Genomic DNA, 24,846 nt, shown 5'->3' on the forward strand with positions numbered 1-24,846 from the left:
ACAAGTGCTAATGAATAAATAACATGATATTGTAAAGCCGCAAGAAATAGAACGAAAGAGAAAACATACCAACCAGAAATATTTAAAGGCTGAGATGACCAAAAAGAATATGAAGTGTCTGATTGTAAACAAAAATCATTTTGGAAAATTAAGATAAACCAGTAATTTAAAATACTAAAGAACTTGAAAGTAAACTAAGTGATCAAAAAACTATACAAAGGGGAAATTAAAATAAGGAAATAACCAGTAAAGAACTAGAACTACAAATGAGTCAGAAAACTAAATTATAAAATCAAGATTGCAGAATTGAAGAAATGATAGCACTTGAAGAACAGAACTTTCCCAAGAGCAGCGGGTTTCCATCTCAGGATTTTAAGAGTCGGTGGATAGGGAGCGGACAGATGGTATGGCATAGGGCCATTTATGATGCTATCGGGATTGGACTTGGGAACGTAAATTAGTATCAAATGTACACAGAAAGAATCAGAATTAGGTTTAATATCATTGGCATATGTCATGAAATATGTTTTTATGTGGCCGCAGTACTTTGCAATATATATTAATAAAAACAACTGAATTACAGTAAATATATATTGTAATGCTCTGGAGCGGGGGATGGTGATCTACAGCCACCCCAGCATTCCTAGTGGCCAGCACTATTTATTGTTCAAGTTTTAAAATGCTTTTGCGGGATTTAGGTGGGATGTTCAAGTTTATTTATTGTTACATTTTAGCTTGGGTTATACGGTTATTCGCATGTGTGTTTGTGGGTCACCCTGACTATAACTGGGGTGTGTGATCACCTCCCCAGTGGGTTCTCTCCCCGGGTCATAACGCCTGGCCTGCTTTTGTGCTTGTCACAATAAAAAATGGTTGTTGAGTTAAATGAGCTTTCTCGTCTGTGATCATAGACCAAATGCTTGCCACAATATTTAAAAATTATAAATTAAATAAGTAGTGCAAATGGAGAAGAAAAAAGTAGTGAGGCAGAGTTCATGGATTCAATGTTCATACAGAAATCTAATAGCAGAGGGGGAGCTGGTGTCCCTGACTTGTTGAGTGTGTGCTTCAATACACAATGGAAACCTGTTGGTGGTTGAAGGGGGCATTTGTGTGAGGTTCTGGATAGGTTTGTTCCACTGAGACAGGAGAAACAGAGTTGGAGCTTCTAGTCAAGAAGAAGAACGGAGCATACTTAAAGTTTAGGAAGTGGCTCAGAAAGGACTCTTAAAGCAGCCAGGAGGAGCTTAAGAAAGGACATAAGAAAGCCAGAAGTATATATAAGAAGACCTTGGTGAGTAGGATTAAGGAGGACCCGAACAAGTTCTATACATGTTTGAAGAGCAGTATGATGATCAGAATAATGGTAGTATTGATCAGAGATAAGAGAAGAAACATGCCTGAAGGCAGAGGAGATAGTGTAGGTCCTTAATGAATACTTTGCTTCAGTATTGACCAGTGAAAGGGAGCTTGGTGAATGTGAGGTGAACATAGAGCTGACTAATGTGCTGGAACATGTTCTATGTTCTAATATTTGGATTCTTAAACTACAATCTTCCCACCTTCTCTGCACTGGCAAAGCATTGCTTTTGATGGGAAAATATCACATACTATTTCAATAATTAAGAAACAGGAACACTACACCTATTAGAGGGAAATTCCTGGGACCAACAATGAAGTGTGGTTGAATTCCATACATATTCACAGCTTCTAAATGAGATCTACAATGGATTTATAAAAGGTAGGCATAACTAAAGTACCCAACTACTGTTCACAAATATTTTTCAAGTTGAAATCCAGACAGTATTTAATGATATCTCTCATGAGGGTGTAGTTACAGAAACACGACATTAGAAAGGAAAATTACTGCTCTGGTCCCAAAATTGGCTCAGTGTCTGGGAACAGCCACCTAAAACGCATCTCCTGGCTTAGCTTGTAAAATTTTTCTGAATGTTTCTGCAAAGCAAAGGTTCTAGTATTTCAGTACAACTCTGCTGCAGTATTACATTATGCTGTTATCCAACCTTGCATTTCAGGAGGCCTGCACTTGGAAGAGGTGCAGCAGTGGTAGCAACAGTTGGAGTCCTCATTGGAAATGCAGCCAGAGAGCAGGAGACATTGCCAAAGGATGAGGAGGAGGTTCCTCTGAACCCTGATTCCTCTGAACCCTCCTAATTCCCACTATTAGAACTTGCAAGGAGACACTCTTTATCTGGTTCTAGTTACATCCTTCCCCTCTGCTTTAATGTTAACTATTGAAACAACTTTCAAATCAATCACATTTTTGAAATGTAGACTGAGATACTGCAATTGAACTGCCCTGCAGACAACACCAGCAATTGCAGTAGTATAGTGTCAAATGGAATAAATAGTTCCCATTTAATTCTTCAGCTAAATAACTACCCCACAGGAAAAAAAAAGACTTCCCAACTCCACTACTCCAATTTGGTGCTCTCCGTTGGTCACAGCTGAGCTGAAGGCATTGGCAAGCATGGCTCTAGAAATTAAAGTCTCGGAAGAGCAGCAAAGAGGTAAGCAAATCTTACTTTAGCAAAGAATTTCTTGGGTCAGCAGATGAGATGTTGACACTGCAAGGAATCCATTTACTTCCACTGTTTGACTTCCCACAATTGAAATGCTTCCCCCCAAATTCTGATACCTACAGCTTTGTTCCAGACCACCATGTTGGCCCAGGGTTAGATCAGCACTCTCAATTCTGTTCAGTGCCAGAGCTGAGTTCATCTGCGATAAATCAAGGGCCTTCTCTGACATCAATAATGCCAAAGAAACGATGGACTTCCAGGAGGTATCTGGGCAATCACAATGCCAGAAATCCATGGATTTTTGGACATCAAGAGAACCAAATGATTTGGGGATAGGGCAAGTAGTCTTAAAGCAGAGGTTCGACCATAATCACAGTCTTTGGCAGAGAAGGCAAATAGTTTATTCTTGCATCTTATTCTTGTGTTCTGACTAGTTTAATGGAATAATGTTATCAGATTATTAATGAGACTGTGAGCCATCGAAAGAGAAAATATCAAATAACCAAGAGATCCCTGCATTTCCCATTCAATAGTTTCTTGACATCATAAATAGAGATTTTTACTGTGATAGATGTTCACTGTGCAGGGTCACAGGGGTTTCATTTTGCCAATCTTTGTTTTCCAACACAGCAGTTAAAACCTCTAGAGATCAAAGAGTTGTTTTTGAGTAAACTAATATTCTTTGTTTAACTTCTGACAGCGAGACAGGTGCCATAAGAAGGCAAGACCATGGCTATACTTTATTAGGAGTCTGAAGAGATTTGGCATGTCAACAAATACACTCAAAAACTTGTATAGTTGTACCGTGGAGAGCATTCTGACAGGCTGCATCACTGTCTAGTATGGAGGGGCTACTGCACAGGACTGAAAGAAGCTGCAGAAGGTTGTAAATCTAGTCAGCTCCATCTTGGGTACTAGCCTACAAAGTACCCAGGACATCTTTAGGGAGTGCTGTCTGAGAAAGGCAGAGTCCGTTATTAAGGACCTCCAACACCCAGGGCATGCCCTTTTCTCACTGTTACCATCAGGTAGGAGATACAGAAACCTGAAGGCACACACTCAGCAATTCAGGAACTGCTTCTTCCCCTCTGCCATTTGATTCCTAAATGGACTTTGAAGCTTTGGACACTACCTCACTTTTTTAAATATACAGTATTTGTATTTGCACATTCTTTAAAATCTGTTCAATATATGTAATTGATTTACTTGTTTATTTATTGTTATTATTATTTATTTTACTTTTTTCTCTCTCTACTAGATGATGTATTGCATTGAATTGCTGCTGCTAAATTAACAAATTTCACGTCACATGCCCTGATAATAAACCTGATTTTGGTCTTCAGTACTTCATGGAAGTGGCAAGCAATAATCTGTCTGAAGTTAAAAGGACATTTTTGCAAACAAACAGGATGTTGGCCCACAACACTTGGGCTAATTGCTCAAGACATTATGTTAATAGGTCTATTTCAACTTGGACAACACTGACTAAGTTATTTAGTTCAAGGAATCTTGCAGACCAAATTGATACTATCACTTTGCACATCAAATCATCGACAGCAGTAAAGCCTGTTAGGAATGGTAAAGAACAGCAAGAAGACCATAAAACCATAATAGGTCAGAGCAGAATTCGTCCATTTGACCCATCATTTCACCATTTCATCATTTCATCCATTTTCCCTTTCAACCTCAATCTTCTGCCTTCTCCCCATAATCTTTCATACTCTGATTAATCAAGAACCTATCAACCTCTACCTTAAATATATCCAATGACCTTAACTCCTCAGCAGTCTGTGGCAATGAATTCCACAGATTCACCACCCTCTGGCTAAAGAAATTCTCCCTCATCACCATTGTAAGTGGATGTCCTCTATGTTCTTAGACTCCCCCACTGTATGAACTATTCTCTCTATATCTATACTCTATCTAGGCCTTTCAACATTTGATACATTTCAATGAAGACCACACCCCCCACCATTTTCTAAATTCCAGTGAGTACAGGAGCACAGCCAACAAATGTTCCTCATATATTAACCCTCCTATTCCCAGAATCATTCTCTTGAACTTCCTCTGAATCTTCTCCAATGTCAGCACTACTTGCCCCTCCACCTATCTTCATATCATCCACAAACATTGCCTAAGAATGATCTCTACCTTTGACTTTGGCGACGGACAATTCATACATCTGCACTTGTTGTTATGTGTTTTTAGAATATAGGAATTGCATCCATGTTTTGGAAATTCTTTGTGTTTTAGAAACCATTTGTAATTAGGAAATCCTTTATCAGATAGCAAACCTCTGAGTATTAAATGTTTAAAAATTTTGCCTGGATTTAAACATGCATCACTAAAACAAGTGAACTGTGTATGAACTACTTTGCTAGCTAGAAATATCTCCTCCCTGATAGGGAAGGCTCAAATACTGCTCAAATAGTAGGTATTGGCACCAAAAAACACTCGGGAGGATAAACAAGGAATTGAACTTTCTGTGAAGAGTAAGTAACTACAGTATAACTCCCCCCCCCCCACCTTTAGTGAGGGTACTCATAGATATCTATATTGGATAAGACATACAATATCTCTGAGTTTAAAACTTCAGTTTGCATAAATCAATAAACAAATTGGCAAGTAAGCAACATGAATTGATGAAACAACAGCAGTATTTACATTGTCATATGACATTTTTTATACTCTGACTTTTGTTTAAGCACTTCAGTTCATTGGTTTTAAATGATCCAGTTGAAATAACTAATATTCAGAACTTATTTCACTTAAACATTGGAAAATGAGAGAAACTATATTAGCTTCTTGGCACCACATAATTTCAATGATCGCATCTCACTACTCTATCTAAATTAATGATATTAATTATTTAATTAATTGTTGTATAGTGCCTGGACTTATTAATCAGCAATTATAATGAGCCAAACCACCAAATAAGCACATTCTGCTCCTGTAAAGAAATAGAGCAAAATATTTTATGTTGATAATATTATTTTCTTGTAAAATATTAACACAATGCCTACCTTCAGCTTTATATCTAGCATATATTCTGAACCGGTGACTTTTTTTGACTTCCTCACACAAATATTTAATTCAGTGTTATGATTATTGTCTATTATTTAATTCTTTTTACTGGCCGCCAATTATAGTTGTGCCACAAAGATTGGTGAGCTGATATGATTCTTATTAAGACCATCTGCTCTTTACCTACTGGCAATTCAGATTTAATCCCAGCAGCTACATGCAATTACGAGGAAATCTGCAGATGCTGGAAGTTCAAACAACACGCACAAAATGCTGGTGGTACACATCAGGCCAGGCAGCATCTATAAGGAGAAGCACTGTCGACGTTTCGGGCCGAGACCCTTCGTCAGGACTAACTGCTACATGCAATTGGGGTCCACTGTATAACTAATTAGCAGAATGCTGGGAAAATAGTTTCCTGAGGGTTATGAAAATGCATCTTGGTCAAGTGGCCTTTATGCTCACTTCTTCATTTGATGCCCTTATTAGATCTTAGGCAGCAAATTGATACCGTCCACCAAATATCAGTTGTCTGTTTTGAATGTATCCATTACAATTTAAAAATAGGGGACAGTGTGCATCGCAATACTCTCAACATGTTTTTTTTAGTAAAATCTATGAAGAAACCTTAATTTATCCTTCAGACAATTTGTAAGGCCTTCTTTCTGGTAATATTATAGAGTTGTAGAGCATAGAACCTCACAGAAACAGGCCCTTCAGCCGATTTAGTACATACCAGCCTGGTCATCTACCTGCAGCTGGACCGTAGTCTTTCATCCCTGACTTATCCATGCCCCCATCTAAACCTCACTGCAATGTTAAAATTGAACCCATTTTTACAACTTCCACTGGCAGCTAGTTTACACACTCACACCACTCTCCAGGGTGAAAAAACTTCTTGCTCAGATTCCCTTTATATGTTTCAACTTTCATTCCTAACCCAGGACCTCTACTGCTAGTCTCAGCTAACATGATGGGGAAACAGCCTGCAAGCACCCACCCCTCAAAGCACAGGAAAGCTCAACAGAAATTCTTCAAGGCTCTAGAGATGAATGAGTATCAATCAGAATAGTTTACTGAAGGGCAATACTATACAACCCTGAAGATCCTGAAACGTGGCAGTCTCAACAACATGTTGAAAAGCACTCTGTTAATGCACCAGTGTTCAGCACAGACCTGAGAAGATCTGCAGATGCTGGCAATCCAAAGCAGCATGCACAAAATGCTGGAGGAACTCAACAAGCCAGGCAGCATCTTTGGAAAAGATTAAACAGTTGAAGTTTTGAGCCAAGGCCCTTCTTCCAGACTGGAGAAGCGTCTCTGCTTGAAACGCCGACTGTTCACTCTTTTCCACAGATGCTGCCTGGCCCTGCCAAGTTCCACCAGCATTTTGTGTGTGTTGCAGTCAGCTTTCCGTCTAAACTCCATTCTTGAAACTATATACATAACCCACTGTTGTAAAACAAGCAAGATTGCTGCCTTAATGATCACATCATAATTCCCCAGGAATTTCACCCTAATCGAATCAGCAACAGCACTATTTTCCTCCCTAGCCCACTGCTCCCTCATCAGAACCACCACACAGTCATTTTGCTCTATTTTATTATTAAAATCCAAGCTCTGCAACAGATGAATTGTTCCTGTTGTACACCACCTGCTTATAATTTATAACAAAATTCAAGGCACTTCAGCTATTTAGCACATCAAATACATCAAAGTCCTTTCAAGCGATTACTGCTGAAATGGAGTTCCCACACAGTTTCTGAATGCTTGAACTGTGATTGATTTAGATGCTACACCACAAGGAAAGATTGAATAAGTTAGGACTTAATTCCTTGGAGCGTAGAAGATTGAGGGGAGAGTTGGAAGAGGTATACAAATTATGAGGTGTATAGAGGTCATGGGTTAAGGATGAAAGGTGAAAGGTTTAAGGGGAACATGAGGGGGAAACTCCTACATTCAGCTGATTGTGAGAGCGTGGAACGAGCTGCCCGCACAAGTGGCGCATGCGAGCTCTATTTCAAAGTTGAAGAGAGGTTTGGATAGGTACAAGAATGGCAGGGGTATGGAGGGCTATGCTGCTGGTGCAAGCCAATGGGAGCAAGCTGTTTAAATACTTTGCCATGGGTGAAGGGCCTGTTTCTGTCCGGTACTTTTCTACGACTCTACTAATGGCTCTAAAATTTTCTGTAGCAGTGAGCTGCCCTTGCTTATTGCTGGCCTATATGAAATGCTCAGATTTACCTTGCTTGTTCCCCAACAGCAACATACAGAGAGAAGTCAACATCATCTGCTTTGTGCAAAGACAAGATTTCCTGCAAGGTAATCGCAATCACGTGGGAAAGCGAGAACAAATCCAGCCCACAGAATAGATGAGAACACTTTTTCAGCGCATCAGAATTATGTTAAAGCTTCAAAAATAATGAATATTTCTGACATTTACAGTATTCTGAAATAATAAAACTACTAAAGACTCTCCAAAGTATTGAAAACCTTTTTTGAACACAAAAAGATAAAACCCAATGAAATAAATAAACTCAAACAATTTGAAAATTGCTCAAGTAATCCTGGTAATCAGCATCTTCTATTGCAATAAATGCTGAGATTATGCTTGTGGCTGATCCAAGTTGTTGGTGCACATTCCCAACATAAGCAGTAAGGATCTGTTACGCGTACATGCTCTTCCAATGCACATCATGAGGGATCCAGATTGTAGTCAACAAAACTACCACAACGTGCTGACTGTGACTTCAGGAGCTTTGAAATGCCAATATTTAGGCAGCAATCAATCAGTTTATTGAAATTGTACTTCTTTTTGATTGAGAATAAAGAAATGAAACAAATAGTGCCAGACAAATCTTACCCAAATTTTATGACTAGATTTTGGATTCCTTCCCAGTGAGACAGAATTTGAACTGAGCATTACATAATGTGCTTTCCATCAACTTTCAGCCAGCTACAATGATCTGACTCCAGTGGCTGATCACTCTGCGTGCATACCTGAGATCAGACCTGAAATAGACACTCTACTCCAAGCTTCATCATGCAAAACAGAAGATAAAAATCAAAGGCAAAACCTTAAAAACTTTCTTGAAAAGGTTCAATGTCACCATGGGTCTCGCTGCTCCATGACTGACAAAATAGGAAGGAACTCTCTACATGACTGCCTTGTCCACTCATCCCTTCCCATTGATCTCTTTCCTGGAACTTATCGCTGCAAGCGTGACAAGTGCTGTACCTTCCCCTACACCTCCTCCCTCAGCCAAACAGTCCTTCCAGGTGAGGTGACACTGCACCTGCGAGTATGTTGGGGTCATCTATTGTATCTGTTCTCCCAGTATCTGGCCACTCTACATCAGTGAGACCTAAAGCACATAGGGAGATTGCTATATCAAACACCTTCGCTCAGTCCACTACAAAAAAAAACCCCAGGATCTCCTGGGGACTAAGCATTTCAATTCTATTTCCCATTCCCATACTGACATGTCTGTCCATGACCCCCTCTACTGCCACAATGAGGTAAACTCAGGCTGGAGAAGCAACATCTCACAGTCCATCTGGGTAAGCCATTGATTTATTTAATTTCTGGTAACTATACCTCTCTTGCACCTTGTTTTTCCATTCTGCGTTCTGGTTACCCTCCTCCTTCCCTTTAGTTCATGGTCTACTGTCTTTTTCTATTAGATTCCTTCTTCTTCAGCCCTTTACCTCTTCCACTTATCACCTCTCAGCTTAACTTTCTTCCCTCCTCCCCTGCCCACCCACGTGCCCCATCACCTGGTCTATGATTACCTCCCCTTACTATTCTTTCTGGCTTCTGTCCCTTTCCTTTCTAGTCCAGATGAAGGGTCTCTGCCCAAAACTTCGACTGTTTATTTCTCTACATAGTTGCTGCATGACTTGCGGAGTTCCTCCAGCATTTTAAGAACATAAGATATAGGAGCAGAATTAGGCCATTCAGCCCATCAATTCTGTTCCACCACTAAATATATGTAAAGACTCGCCTGTGGCAATGAATTCCACAGATTCACCACTCTCTGGCAAAAGAAATTCCTCCTCATCCCTGTTCTAAAAGGACGCTCCTCTATTCTTAGGCTGTGTACTCTGGTCCGAGACAATACCACTGTAGGAAACATCCTCTCCACATTCACTCTGAACGTTGTCTTTCAAAATTTAGTAGGTTTCATTTAGGTCACCCCTTACATTATAGTTCAGGATTTCCAGTATCTGTAGTATCTCTTGTGTTTAGGGAAAGAGTCATTTGTTTGATACTGAGAACCTCAAGCTCTTCATTAGGAGCATGCAAAAGCCTGACGTTAATCACTGAAGAAGTGCACCACCTCACTAACTAATGACCTGTTCTAGAATATGTAAATCCTTAATTGCCCAAAGCAGCTACCTCAGAGCCTACTGAACTTGAGTAGAGTCACTCTCAGCCCCAGTAGGTCATCACAAGAAATAAATGACAATGCAGATTTCACCTTGAGTGAACAACTGTCATTATATGTCTCAGATTCTGCATGCCTGATCATCGAGCAGCAACTGCTGACTAGAGAAATTCTTCAGCGATTAACTCTGGCATTGTTTAATTAGAAAACCATGTAGTAGGATATTGTTATCTCTGTTGCGACACCTACCTTTTCCTGGTACTGTCGTCTTGATGAGTCTAAGGACTGGATGAGAGCTGTCGCATGGCCAACAAACATTGCGTAGCATGTAGCTCCAACTATCATGCTCAGCATGGTTATCCAGAGATCAGACATCGACACTGGTGCCCGAGCTCCATAGCCAATGCAAAGCATGTGACTCATCGCTTTGAACAGTGCATAGGAGTACTGCATCCCCCATGAATCATTCTGCATAGAGAAAAAGAACACTCAGTCAGCAAAAACTTCTGAAAGATTTAATTTTTCATTTTATTATTAGAAGTGTAATGGATCACTGGCTGCTGTGACATTAGACTACTAACATTTCTTCAAACCGACCGGGATTAGCTGGCCTTCAGAGACTGCTATACTCTGCTGTTTTTTGTGCTTTTTTGCTTACAGATTCAGAAATTCAGAGATCATGTTGTTACTATCATTGTATTTCTATTTTTATATCTGGCTCCATATCCTATCAGCTGCATTGCTTACTGTTTAATCTTTTTATAGAATCTCACCCTTATCAGTGTACGAAATCAGTGTATAAAGACAGACTGGGAAACACGTGCACAAATAGTAATAACCGATACCTAAATTGTCAATAGACAATGCAAAGATACATATGCATGATTTATTAAATTGCCTGTTTAGATATCAAGGTATTTGGATTTTATCCTCTTTTGATGAACTGAATATGTATACAGTCAATCCTCAATTGGATCATCTTCAAGAACCTATGGAATTGGACAAAATGTGTTAGAAAATCACTATGATGACTTGCATACAGAATCATGTAGTTGAACAGGACCCTATAGTACCGTGCAAAAGTTTATATATATATATATATATATAAAAATAAAAGTGTGCCTTAGACATTTGTACAGCGCTGTATTTGTTAATGTGGAGCAGAGAGTACGATTGTAATCTGGCGGGAGCAAAGGATATTGGGAATGGTGAGGGTGGACCGCCACAGGAGGGGTGTGAGACAGGTGGAAATGGAGTGCCATGGGCAGAGGGTGGTGCATGTGAAGACACACCCAACCCTGAGACACCAGACAATTGGTTCCAAACAATTTGTTTATTGACCATGAAAGAATGTCTCTCCGGCGCTTCCTGCTCCCTCTGCTCTCCCTCCCCTTTTTCCAAACCATGATTCCCTGCTGCCTGCCCCCTTCCCAGTCTCAGTCCTCAATAGCGACCCATATCAGAGTCAGCTTTATTATCACTCACGACATGAAATGTGTTTTTTTTTGCGGCAGCGCTGCAGTACAATACATACAATTACTACAGTACTGTGCAAAGGTCTCAGGCATCTTAGCTGTATACAGTACAAGCGCCTAAGACTTTTGCACAGTATTGTACATGGTTTACAGCTTCTAAGCACAGGTTTTTACACAGATCACCGAGAAAAATGTCAGATCTTACAGGTACTCCTTCCCTTAGCAGTTACGTTTCTGCCAGTGAGGTGAGGAAAACAGTGAGAGGGGGAAGTCTGGACAATGTTGTGCTTTTGGGGGAACCTCCATGTTGTGATCTGCCATGATGAGTTAAGCCACGTGTGTCTTCACACCAGTGTGCGGTAAGGGATGAATTAGGAAGAAGAAATTGCAACGTTGATGGGATTTATTTTACAAAAACCTACAGGCAGTGATGGAACAACCTGTGACAAGGCTTCAGTTATGCTGAGCATTGAAAACAGAAGTTGGCTGACGATGTGAGGACATTGATGTCAAAATGCAGACTCTTTAACAGATAGTCTTAGAAGAACATGTTTCTAGTTTTGCTCATGTATATTCAATTAAGATGGTTGCACGCATTATTTACGATATGACAAAAATGGACTAAATCACGCGTACATTATTTGCAGTGTCATTGGAGTGCAACTGTCACCATGAAAACAACATGCACATGAGTGACTTTGCATACAAAGTACCAATGCCAAATTCCCCTTGGGAGCTGGTTCTCACCTATTAAAGGATCCAGCCAGGGTATACTGCATTTATGTATGATTTATGCAAGAAAAACAGATGCCACCGGATCTATTTTATATACTGTTATATAAAAAATGATATGGCAAACGTACATGTCACATTTATATATGTAAATAAATAAAATTGTTGCATATATGCATATAGCTAATATGAAAAGAAATATTTATAGATGGGCTTAGTAATAAAATGCTGATATGACAGTTAATTTTTTTTGCGATATTTGAAGTTCAATGCCTCAATTCACCACATCAGTGGGCAAAAGTAGGATATGTTCTTTGATGTTAGCTTTACTTCAGTTTTTGCACATTTGCCACACCAGCCTAACTTCATGTCATGATAATAGAATTATGTTATTGTAGCAAAGTGGTGCTATAAAATAAACCATATGGCAATTTAGAACCCTTGCAAGCCATTTAAAAAAAAAATGTATTTTGTTGCAAGTATTAAAAAATCCTGGCATTTGACTCCAGTTACACAGTGGAATATTACAGGAATTACAGAAAACACCTGATTACAATTCTGGTCAGAAGCAATGACTTTCATGCCCCTCTAGCTATATCTTGTGTGGCTGCTTTTCATGACAAATATCAAATATTCAATAATGCCTTCCATTGTTTTGTAAAGCAGATATAATTTAACCTTACCAGGAAATCTAGCCACTTTTTCCAGACCTAAATATATTTACTTAGATAAACATACCCATTTTATCATAATCCTTTTGTTTGAAAGTAAGCTGAAGTATTCCCAGAAAAGTTAACCCACTTAACAGTACCCAACACTAACAACAAATGCGATAACTTTATCATTTTCTTGGTGGAAAAAAGTGTGCATGTTTTCTAGTGTTATCAGATGCATATTGATTAACTGCTTACTTTGGGGGAAGAAAAGAATTTCAAACTAAAAACGTATGAGGTCTGTGATGGAATTGGTGAGGTCTGTTGAAATAAAGATGACTACGAACTGATCACAGGATATGCCAATCCCTCTTAAGTAATACACACAAAATGGAAGAATGGAAAGAGAATGATAATGAGAATGGAAAGACTTAAAAGGGACCTGAGGGACAAACTTTTCACACAAATTTTGCTGAATATATAGAATGAGAAAGTCAGGTGCAATAGTATTATTTAAGAAGCAATTGAATATTTACATGGAGATATGGGGCACCCAGGGATGTGGTCCAATTGTAGGAAACTGGGACTAGTTCGGTGTGCACAATGGTCAGGGAACTTATTGGGCCAATGGATTATATTATTGAGTTGCTTATTTAGCAAATATTGGACCTAACTATGTCAGTGAAGGAGGCCACAGATGGAAAGATCTGTTTCTCCACTGTAGAGAAGAGCACACAGTGAACATGAAATGCAATATTCTGGATTGGAGGAAATACTAGTGAATTACTCTTTATCTAATGATTTTTAGGTAGTTGGGTGGCTGAAACGGAAGAGGCCAATAGATAGGTGTTGCAACTCCTCTGGTTGCAAGGGAAGGTGCTGTGGAACAGAGATTGGTCAATGGGGACAGAAGAGTGGATTAACAATTCAAGAGGTGAGTGGTCCCTAGGAAATGCAAAACATGGAAGAGAGGGGAGGATGTGACTGGAGCTGGGGTCAGGTTGGAGACTTCCCATGCAACCCAAGGAGATGTAACATCCATTTGTCTTCCAATGTAGTGTACTGCATTGGGCATTCACATCCTTTACTTATCCTTTTCCTTTAAAATATCAGTACTCATGCTCTGTATCGCTCATCAATTAACAACAGTTAAAAGATATTTGGATAAGTACCTGGAGAGGAGGTGGTCAGAAGGATATTGGCCAAATATGGGGGACCATTGTCAGCATGGAATAGTTGGGCCAAAGGGCCTGTCTCCATTCTGCACTACTCTCTAACTCTGCCACAATTACACATAGACTGGTAGAGATATGAAGAGTTGATACGGATCAGTTGCAAATTTGTCTGGAGAAACAGTTTAATCCAGTTAAGTGTGAGGCGTGGCATTTTGAGAAGTCAAACGCAAGAGGAATGTATACAGTAAATGGCAGAAGCCTTCAAAGTGCTGAACTACAGAGGGATCTCGGGTGTAAGCCCACAGCTCCCTTAAAGTGACAACACAAGTGGCTAGGGTGGTGAAAAAAGCATATTACATGCTTGTCTTTATTGGTTTGCACATTGAGTATAAAGGTTGGCAAGGCATGTTTCAACTGTATAAATTCTGATAAGGTTACAGTATGACAATGTATGCTATTATAATTAAATAGTTTTTAAAACAACAAAAATTAGAAAACCATTGAGTCTATTTCATCTGTGACTTTAATGACGGTAGTATCATGGATCAGTCTGTTTCGGGCTGAACAATAAGAATGGATATGAAAAATGGTCACCATGAATAAAACTCGTCAATGTCAGAAACAAGGAAAGCTGACCATTGGACCAAGCTAGAAATTAAAATATTCAAATAATCCAATTAACACAGAGCTGCTGAATCTTCCAGTTAAGCAGCACCATTGCTCGGGAATAAGGATGATAAAATAGGCTATAAAACTGATTGGGACACTACTGTATTTACAAATTGACATTAAGCTTCAGTTATCTTGACATGATGATCAGATGCAAATGTTCTGATTGATAGTCAGTGCAGACTCGGTGGACAAAAGGGCTCATATCCGTGCTGTTGCAAATGCTTGCGTTTTATTTTTGAGCATTAAGATTCTCTATGACTTAACAGAGTATATTTATCACACTGTGCAGTTAGCATTACCAAAATGTGCTGAAGAAAGCATAAAGGGGAAAAAACTGGAGAATTAATTTTCATGACCTTGCTGCAACTAAATTCTTGAAATTATGTTCACTACAGAATAGCTCCATTATTTAATAAGCAACCATTTTCATTGTAATACCCTTTCAAACATCAACTTTAGCTAGAAACATGCAATTTTTCACAGATTATAGAGATATAGTCATTGAGCAAATAAGCCTGTGGTCTATGAAGTCTTCAGTAGCCATCAACCACTCATTACTGCTGTTCCTACATTAATCCCATTTGTTTTCTCCCGACATTCTCATTGACTCACTTCCGATTCTACCCCTCATACACAGCACATGCAAGGTGCCACTTGCAGAAGTAAATCTACCAGCCTGCATACTTCCAGTGTGGGAGTAAACCAGAGAACCCAGAGGAAACCAATACAGTCACAGAGAGAACATGCATTTTCTGTGCAGGCAGCACCCAAGGTTGGCAATGAACCAGGATCTCTGGCACTATGAAGTAGTGGCTCAAGTAGCCTTGTCACTGTGCCTCCCAAAATTAGTCTTAGCAAAGTTTACTATTTCTTCATTTTGTGCTTCATTAGCTAATTCCATTTTATAGAAGTTGTATAATTGGCTCCTATGTTCCTGGGATGAAACTAAGCTGTTATCTGATGATGCTCTATGAAGCATGGTTAATGGCATCGTTAAGTGTGCTACACCTCACTGTTTGAGTCTGGACAAGTGAATGGGGAAATAGATTAAGGGGAGAAATATGTAACATTGTCCACTATCTCTAGAAATGTGTAATTTCCTTTAGGTAAACAGTGATAGTAACAGAAGCTTTGAGAAAAGGATTTATCTTTCACAAAAAAAAACACACAAATATCTGACCAGAAACTATTTTAAAGCAAATATTCTAAAAATGAATAATTAAAATTTGCATAACATTCAGCACCTTTGCCAAAGTTTAATCCAGCAGTTCACCAGCAATTTGTGGTCGAAATGACAATAAATTTGACTTGACTTGACTAACTACTCAGACATTGAAGGCATTACTGTCAACAAGACCCTCACATCACCAATATCATCAGAAACTCAATCTGAGCATACACGTAAACACTGCGGATAGAAGATTGGCTGACTGGCAGGAGACAAAGAGTGGGAATAAAGGAGGGTTTTCAGGCTGCCAGTAACTAGTGGTGCTCTGGTGTTGGGACTGCTTCTTTTCACGTTATATGTCAATGACTTGGATGATGGAATTGATGGCTTTGTGGATGATACAAAGGTAGCTGGAGGACAGGTAGTGTTGAGGAAGCAGGGAATCTGCAGAAGGACTTAGACAGATTAGGAGAATGGGCAAAGAAATGGAAATGGAACAAAATGCAGGGAGGTGTACGGTCATGTACTTTGGTAGAAGAAATAAAGACAAACTATTTTGTTAAATGGTAAGAAAATTCAGAAATCGGAGATGCAAAGGGACTTGGAAGTCCTTGTGCAGGATTCTCTAAATGTTAACTTGCAGGTTGAGGCGGTGGTAAGGAAGGCGAATGCAATATTAGATTCATGTCGAGAGGACTAGAATACAAAAGTAAGGACGTAATACAAGACTTAGTGCATTGGTCAGACTGCATTTGGAGTATTGTGAACAATTTTAGGCCCCTTATCTATGAAAAGGTGTGCTGACATTGGAAAGCATCCAGAAGAGATTCACAAGAATGATTCCAGAAATGAAAAGGGTTTATGTATGAGGAGACTTTGATAACTCTTGGCCTGTATTCACTGAAGTTCAGAAAGATGATGGAGGATCTCATTGAAACTTATTGAAGGCCTAGATAGAGTATATTTCCTGTAGTGGGGTAGTCTGGGACCAGAGGACACAGCCTCAAAATAGGAGAACATTCCTTTTGACCAGAGATGAGGAAGAATTTCTTTAGCCAGACAGTGGTGAATCTGTGGAATTCATTGCCACAGTCAGTTGTGGAGGCCAAGTCAATAGGCATATTTAAAGTGGAGGTTGCTAGGTTCTTGATTAGTAAGGGCATCAAAGGTAATGGGCAGAAAACAGGAGAATAAGATTGAGAGGGATAAAAAAAAACTGGCTATAATGGAATAGTGGAGCAGACTCAATGGCCCAAATGGCCTAATTCTGCTCCTACGTCTTATAGTCAAATACAGATCGGAGACTGGTTGTTTTATGTTTAGTGACATACCTCATGATAACACAATGCCTTTTCTACCACTGTGCCATCAAAGCAGTCCAATTTATATGGCATGTCATGTACTAACCTAAAGATGCATTCCTTTCACCACCTCTGTCCCATGGTTACAGTATGTAGCATCTTCAAAATGTACTACAAATACACTTGCCTGAATTACTCAACAGAATTTCTAAAGCCTATGAACTTTATCATCCATAGGGATGGGGATGTGGGCATGTAGAAATATTGCCATTACATGGTTGTCACCAGATTTAAGTCCTTTCTGCACAGCACTGTGAAAAAGTTTTAACAGATGGATTGCAGTGTTTTCAGTTTGCAGTTCAGCACTTGCTTCCAAAGGACAACTGGAATTTAACGATAAGTTCTGGCCTTGCCAGTGTTCCCCATATCTCACAAACGAATAAGAACAATTGCTGACTTGACATTGGAGAATTCTTTAATAATTTAACTGAATAGATAGATAGATAGATACTTTAGTGATCCCAAAGGAAGTTACAGTGTCACAGTAGCATTATAAGTGCACAGATATAAATATTAGAAGAGAAGTTTAAATTTTTTTTTACCACAAACAGTCTAACACGAGGGGATCATCACTTCCCTGGCTATAGGTTGACTCATTATAGAGCCTAATGGCTGAGGGTTAGAATGACACATCTTTGAATAGTGGACCCGGTCTTTAGTGTCCAGCACTTCAATCAAGTGTGATCATCCTCAGGGCCAATAATTCCCATGAATTTGATAAACTCTGTAAATATTCATTATTTATCTATTGTTAGAACATACAACAAATATATTTTAAATTTATTACATTGTCCATTGATGTGTCAATACATATCTAAGAGATGCTTGTTTCTGGGCAAGATTTCAATAGAATGTTTTCAAGGAAACATAGAACAGAATATTCTGCAAGGCAGTTACAAGCACTGAAGTGAAGGAGTGATAAGTAACAGAATTTACTCAGATTACAATGTTCTCTCAATATTGAGATTTATAGTAACAGGACATCCAGCAGGGTTGGATATTGTAAGCCAATTTAGTGTTTCAATACAATAATAATCTACACAACACACCTAGGTATTGGCTGACATTTCTCAGCTGGTATGGCACATCATGTAATAATCTATGATGAGCTACTAATGGCATTAATTTACAAACGTTTGTAGTACACCATTGACATGGCTGAAGTGAATAAGTGAATATCATATGGAGATAAATTGAGAAGGAGTAACTATATGACATTCAGGTTCATTCTTAAAAACTTTAAAACTGGAGAAATAGAAAAGATGAGAAAAATAAGTTTATAATTTTAATATACTCTGGATATGTAATAGCTCAAAGTCAAAGTAAATTTATTATCAAAGTATGTATACCATATACAACCGTGCGATTCATCTTCTTACAGGCATCCACAGGCAAAGAAACACATGAAAAACCACGCACAACGAAGACCGACAAACATCCAATATGCAAAGTGTACAAACTGTGCAAATAATAAGAGTAAACAAATAAAACATAGTTCAAAGTAAATTTATTATCAAAGTACATGCAGTACATGTCACCATATACAACCCTGACATTTACTTTCTTACAGGCATACTCTGTAAATCCATAAGAGAATAATAACCAATGAAAGATATGGAGACAACCAGAGTGCAAAAGACAACAAACTGTGCAAATACAAAAAGAAAAAAAAAATAATAATAATCACATTCCAAACACACATAACTTACAAAAAGCAAGAAGTGAAAAACACCAGAAACGTGTTGAATTAAAAGAGAAAATTGAAAGACTTTGGAATATGAACAGAGTACACATTACCCCGATTGTAATATCCACAAGTGGTATCATCCCAAAGACACTACACAATAGCATTAAACAATTCGACCTACACAGAAATATTTATGCACGTCTCCAGAAAGCCACAATATTAACCACTAGAATAGTCTGAAAGTTCCTAGCAATTGACAAATGAGCGTGCTTGGCTATGCCTGTACCTTAGGGTTTACCAGCTTGAACTGAGAAAAAATAATCATTAACAATAAATAAATAAATAAATCAATCAATCAATCAATCAATCAGCAAGAAATATCTAGAACATGATATGAAGAGTCCTTGAAAGTGAGTCCATAACAGTCCACTGGGAACAGTTGAGTGCTGGGGCGAGTGACGTCTGGTTCAAGAGCCTGAAGGTTGAGGGGTAATTACTGTTCCTGAACCTGGAACATGAAACTGCAGTCTCCAAAGGTAAGTGCACAGGTTGTGGAGTACATTCAGCACTGAGGTGAGTAAAGCCGGTCCAAGAGCCTGATGGTTACTGGGCAACCACTGCTCCTGAGCCTGGCAACATGAAATCCAACACTCCTACACCTCACCTGGCAGATGTACAGCTAAACAGCAGTGAAACAAATAAATAATCTTCAGTTTGTAGAATCACACAAAAAAAGACAGTTTTGTCCACTGTCATCAAATTTTACATACGGTTTTGAGTTTTGAGTTTAAGGATCAAGTAATCACATTGTGGTGGCATCCGTCGGTCTCGAGAGACCATCGATCTGTGCCTGGAGTTTCCAGGACGCAGGCCTGTATGGGCGCAGGGTTGTATGGGAGACCCGCAGTTGCCCAAGCTGCAAGCCTTCCCCTCTCCACGCCACCGATGTTGTCCAAGGGAAAGGCACTAGGGCCCAAGCAGCTTAGCACTGGTGACATCGCAGAGCAATGTGTTGTTAAGTGCCTTGCTCAAGGACACAAACACGCTGCCTCAGCTGAGGCTCGAACCAGTGACTAGTCTGATGCCTTGCTCACTAGGCCACATGACAAGTTTGTCGATGGCACAATGGTGGTGGGGCTCATCACTATCGATGAGATGGCTACAGAGCGGAGGTGGAAGAGCTTGAAGCCTGGTGCCAGGCAAATAAGCTCTTCCAAAGGAGATTGTGATCAACTGTAGGAGAACTCACACCACTCATGGGTTTCTTTATATTGGTGGCACAGCAGTGAAAAGTATGAGCACTCTCAATCTCCTGGGAGTGCACATCTCACACGAACGCTCACAGCCCGGAACTCATTATGCACTTTCAGGAAAGCTCACCGATGCCTCCACTGTCTGAAGAGAAATGGATTTTGCACATCTATACTCATGTCATTCTGCAGATGTGCGCAGAGAGCATGCTAACAAGCTGTGTCACTGTAAGGTAATGAAACTACACTGTGGTAGATCGGAAGGCTCTACAACAGGTAGTCAAAACTGCCTAGCACATATCTGGCACCAGCTTACCCACTTTTAATGACATATATAGAAAGTTTCCTGAAAGGAGCCAGTGACATCATGAAGGATACCACCCACCTTGCTCATGGACTCTTTATCCTACTGCCATCAAGGAGGCGGCTATGTAGTATCCATGCCAGGACCGCCAGTCTCAAAATCAGTTCCTTTCCTAAGCAGTAAGGCTGATCAACATCTCCACCTATGGACCTACCCCCTACAACCACCATTACTTTATCATTTCCTTTCAGTCACCTTGTGTACTGATGCTCCTATGCCTGGCACCTCTTTATTGATATAAAGAGCCAGTGATCATTAATGGAGAATGTGTGGAGCAGGTTAAGACCTACAAGTATCTGGGAGTACAGTTAGACGAGAAGCTAGACTGGACTGCCAACACAGATGCCTTGTGCAGGAAGGCACAGAGTCGACTGTACTTCCTTAGAAGGTTGGCGTCATTCAATGTCTGTAGTGAGATGCTGAAGATGTTCTATAGGTCAGTTGTGGAGAGTGCCCTCTTCTTTGTGGTGGCGTGTTGGGGAGGAAGCATTAAGAAGAGGGACGCCTCACGTCTTAATAAGCTGGTAAGGAAGGCGGGCTCTGTCGTGGGCAAAGTACTGGAGAGTTTAACATCGGTAGCTGAGCGAAGGGCGCTGAGTAGGCTACGGTCAATTATGGAAAACTCTGAACATCCTCTACATAGCACCATCCAGAGACAGAGAAGCAGTTTCAGCGACAGGTTACTATCGATGCAATGCTCCTCAGACAGGATGAAGAGGTCAATACTCCCCAATGCCATTAGGCTTTACAATTCAACCGCCAGGACTTAAGAACTTTTTAAAAGCTATTATTAATGCTTTTTGAGATAGTGATTTAGATGCATATCATTTTTTTAAATTTTTTTTTTTTTACTGAGTTAAGTATTGTATGTAATTAGTTTTGCTACAACAAGTGTATGGGACATTGGAAAAAAAGTTGAATTTCCCCATGGGGATGAATAAAGTATCTATCTATCTATCTATCTAAAGTTAATCTATGTATACAAGCTCACTTATGTATTTAGATTTACATTGTTTTTATATTATTATTGTGTTCTTTACCTTATTGTAGATTTTTTTGGTGCTGTATCGGAGCCAGGGTAACAATTATTTCATTCTCATTTACAATTATGTACTGAAAATGACATTAAACACCCTTGAATTTCTCTATGGAAATTTTATCTCCAAACCAGATACTTCACAGATGTCTAAGACATAGGCTAGAAGATGAAATAAAAATGTGAATTTTGAATATTTGATTGCAGAATCCTTGTGGGGTATTATTCTGCCTCGGGACATAAGTTACCCCTTAATAGACTTTCAGCCATTCCTGAAGTTGGCAGATAGAAAGTGATTTGCCCTTTTACCCCAGGGGTTACTTTTTGAGCCTTTGTGGCTTATTTCCTCACACATTTAATTCTGACTTCTGAGAACTTGTTTATCAAACTACTTGCTGTATAAAGCTGCCTTCAAACTACTTTAGTGTCATCAACAGTGCCCCAGCAGGGATTCGAGGAAGCTGGGGAGGAACAGAAATCATGAGAATTCATTAAGTACTGGTACACATGGGGGTGGATATCACCCTGACTTATTGAGATAGCATCTTTCAAATTAAAATGTGATGTTACTCAAAAACGCCCTGGTGCAAGCCCTTGGTATCTAATCCACTTTTTACATTCAGCTATTCAAGTGTTGTTAAGAACAGCAGTGTGAGCAGCCTTTGCAGAGTGATATACATCTTCCCTTAAAGATAATTCAGACTGCTGTGGAAAGCAATATTCAATGCTGCACTTCAGGACTTAGCATTAGACCGAGTATCCAACTGGATCTGCGGCACAAACAAGTGCACTGGCAGAAGAAGTTCAGAGAGAATGCTCCACTTCATATCTGTGGTTCTAAGTAAATTTATTATCAAAGTACGTACTGCATATCACTGTATACTACCTTGAGATTCATTTTCTTGCAGGCATTTACAGGAAAAGTAAGTTGTACAATAGAATTTATGAAAATCTATATATAAACAAGTACAGACAAACAACCAATGTGCAAAACAGACAAACTATGCAAACATGAAATAATAATACAAATGACAATAGAAATCACTAGGTGAGAAACACCATAGATATGCTGAATTAAAAGAGGTAATTGCAAGACTATGGAACGTGAACAGACACACATTGTCAGATAGTAATATCTATAACTGGTTTCATTCCAAAGTCCCGACACAACAGCATTCAACAATTAGGCCTACACAGCAATATTTATGTAAATCTCCAGAATGACACAATAATAAACATCACTAGAATTGTCCCTAGCAATTGTAAAATGAGTTTACTTGGCTATGCCCACACCTCAGATTTTACCAGTTTGAGCTGAAAAAAATACAAATAGTAGTAATAATAATAATAGTAAATATTAAATAATTAACATGAGTTGCTGAGTCCTTGAAAGTGATGTCGCTTGTGAAATCAGTTCAGTGTTGAGTTAAGTGAAGTTATTCACACAGATTCAGGAAATTGATGATGACTGAGCATGGTGGTGTGGGACCCAAGGCTCCTGTACCTCCTGCCCAATGGTAGTAGTGAGAAGAGAACATGGCCTGGATAATGTGGGTACTTGATGTTGGATGCTGCTTGTAAATGTGTTCAGTGATGAGGAGGACATTGCCTGGGATAGACTGGGCTGTATCCACCACTTTCTGCAGACTTCTCCATTTCTGGGCATTGGCTATGATGCAGCCAGTCATGATACCCCAAGTGACTGAAGTTTACAGAAGTAGTACTCAGTAAGTGCACAGTGTAGGATTCATCTGACACTCAAAACCAATTCCAGAGCCAAAATAGGAGCTGCCAAAGCTTCCAACACTGCTCCTCCTTTACTGGCATTATTATACTGGAATTTCATTAAATAGTTAATATCGGACTGAGACCAGGCGAATGGCGTATTTACCTGTTCCCAGACAGCACAATGGAGTCATAGTCATACAGACCAGAGAAGCCTTTTAGCACACTCCTTCCATGCCAATCTTTCTGTCTACCTACACTCATCCTATTTGCTTGCATTAAATTAGAACAATGACTGAATTTAAATAACTGCATCGCTGTTTACAAGTACAAAAAAATCTAGGGTGCAATTTGTTACATAAGATTTTGAGACAGTGGTATAAACTGTGCCTTAATGAAATGAAAGCTAATAGGGTTTAAAGGCTGATGGAGCCTTTAAACATAGAGACGACTGAACCTATTGGGTTTATATTGGATCCAAAAAGAATGATCACTTTCCCACTCTGCTTTGCAACATAATCTATTCTCTCCCATGGACTCATAATCTCCCTTTTGATTCTTTGGGCACTAACTTGCACTAGGGGTAATATTCAGTGGCTGATTATGTCTTTGTAACATGACAGGGAAACTCAGACCTCTTGGGAAAAGGAGAATGTGCAGTCTCAACGTGGACAGCTGTCAATGTCAGGACTGAACATGGGCCCCTGGAGCAGTCAGTGCAAAAGAGCTCCTGAGATACTCGAGGAGGTGGAAGAACTACAGGTGTGAATAGCTGTGTTGTGGATCTTTAAAAAAAAAAGTGAGTTTTGTTCAACTGTTTGTGATCTCTAGAAGAAAATCAACCAAACTTTCCCTCAATCTCAAATAGCTGATACGTTAATACACACAAACTGCTGGCAGAACTCAGCAGGCCAGGCAGCATCAACGGAAAAGAGTAAGCAGTCAACGTTTCGGGCCGAGACCCTTCAGCAGAACTGGAAATGAGAGATAGGAAGTCAGCGTAAGAAGGTGGAGGGGTGGGAGGTGGGGAAGAAGTACAAGCTGGCAGGTAGTAGGTGAAACCGGGAGTGGGAGAGGGGTAAAGAAAAGAGCTCGGAAGTTAATTAGTGGAAGTGATAAAGGGCTGGAGAAGGGGAAATCTGATAGGAGAGTGTAGAAGGCCATGGAAGAAAGGAAAGGGGGAGAAGCACCAGAGGGAGGTGATGGGCAAGTAAGTCAATGAGATGAGAGGGGGAAATGGGAATAGGGAATGGTGAAGGAGAATGGGGAGGGTCAATTATCAGTAGGTCGAGAAATTGTTGTTCATGCCATCAGTTTGGAGGCTGCCCAGACGGAATATAAGGTGTTGCTCCTCTAACCTTAGTGTGGCCTCATCGCAACGATGGATGGAAGCAGTCATGGGCTGACATGTCAGAATGGGAATGGGAGATAGAATTCAAATGGGTGACCACCAGGAGATTCCACTTTTTCTGGCGAACTGAGTATAGGTTCTTGGTGAAGTGGTCTCCCAATCCACATCAACTAGCACCAACATACAGGAGGCCACACCGGGAGCATCAGATAGAGTAGATGACCCTAACAGACTCACAAGTG

At 39.7% G+C, this 24,846-nt stretch overlaps 1 protein-coding gene across 4 annotated transcripts in view; it reads right to left on the reverse strand.

The window, feature by feature from the left end:
- LOC140737758 (potassium/sodium hyperpolarization-activated cyclic nucleotide-gated channel 1-like) overlaps positions 1-24,846 on the reverse strand; it is a 382,146-nt gene that overhangs the window by 240,069 nt on the left and 117,231 nt on the right. For all 4 annotated transcript variants that reach the window (XM_073064381.1, XM_073064378.1, XM_073064380.1 and 1 more), the window contains exon 4: positions 10,205-10,423. In XM_073064381.1, the coding sequence (XP_072920482.1) occupies positions 10,205-10,423 (219 nt within the window). The remainder of the gene's footprint in view (positions 1-10,204; positions 10,424-24,846) is intronic.

The sequence above is a fragment of the Hemitrygon akajei genome, chromosome 13 (assembly GCF_048418815.1).
Source record: "Hemitrygon akajei chromosome 13, sHemAka1.3, whole genome shotgun sequence".
Lineage (NCBI taxonomy): Eukaryota > Metazoa > Chordata > Chondrichthyes > Myliobatiformes > Dasyatidae > Hemitrygon > Hemitrygon akajei.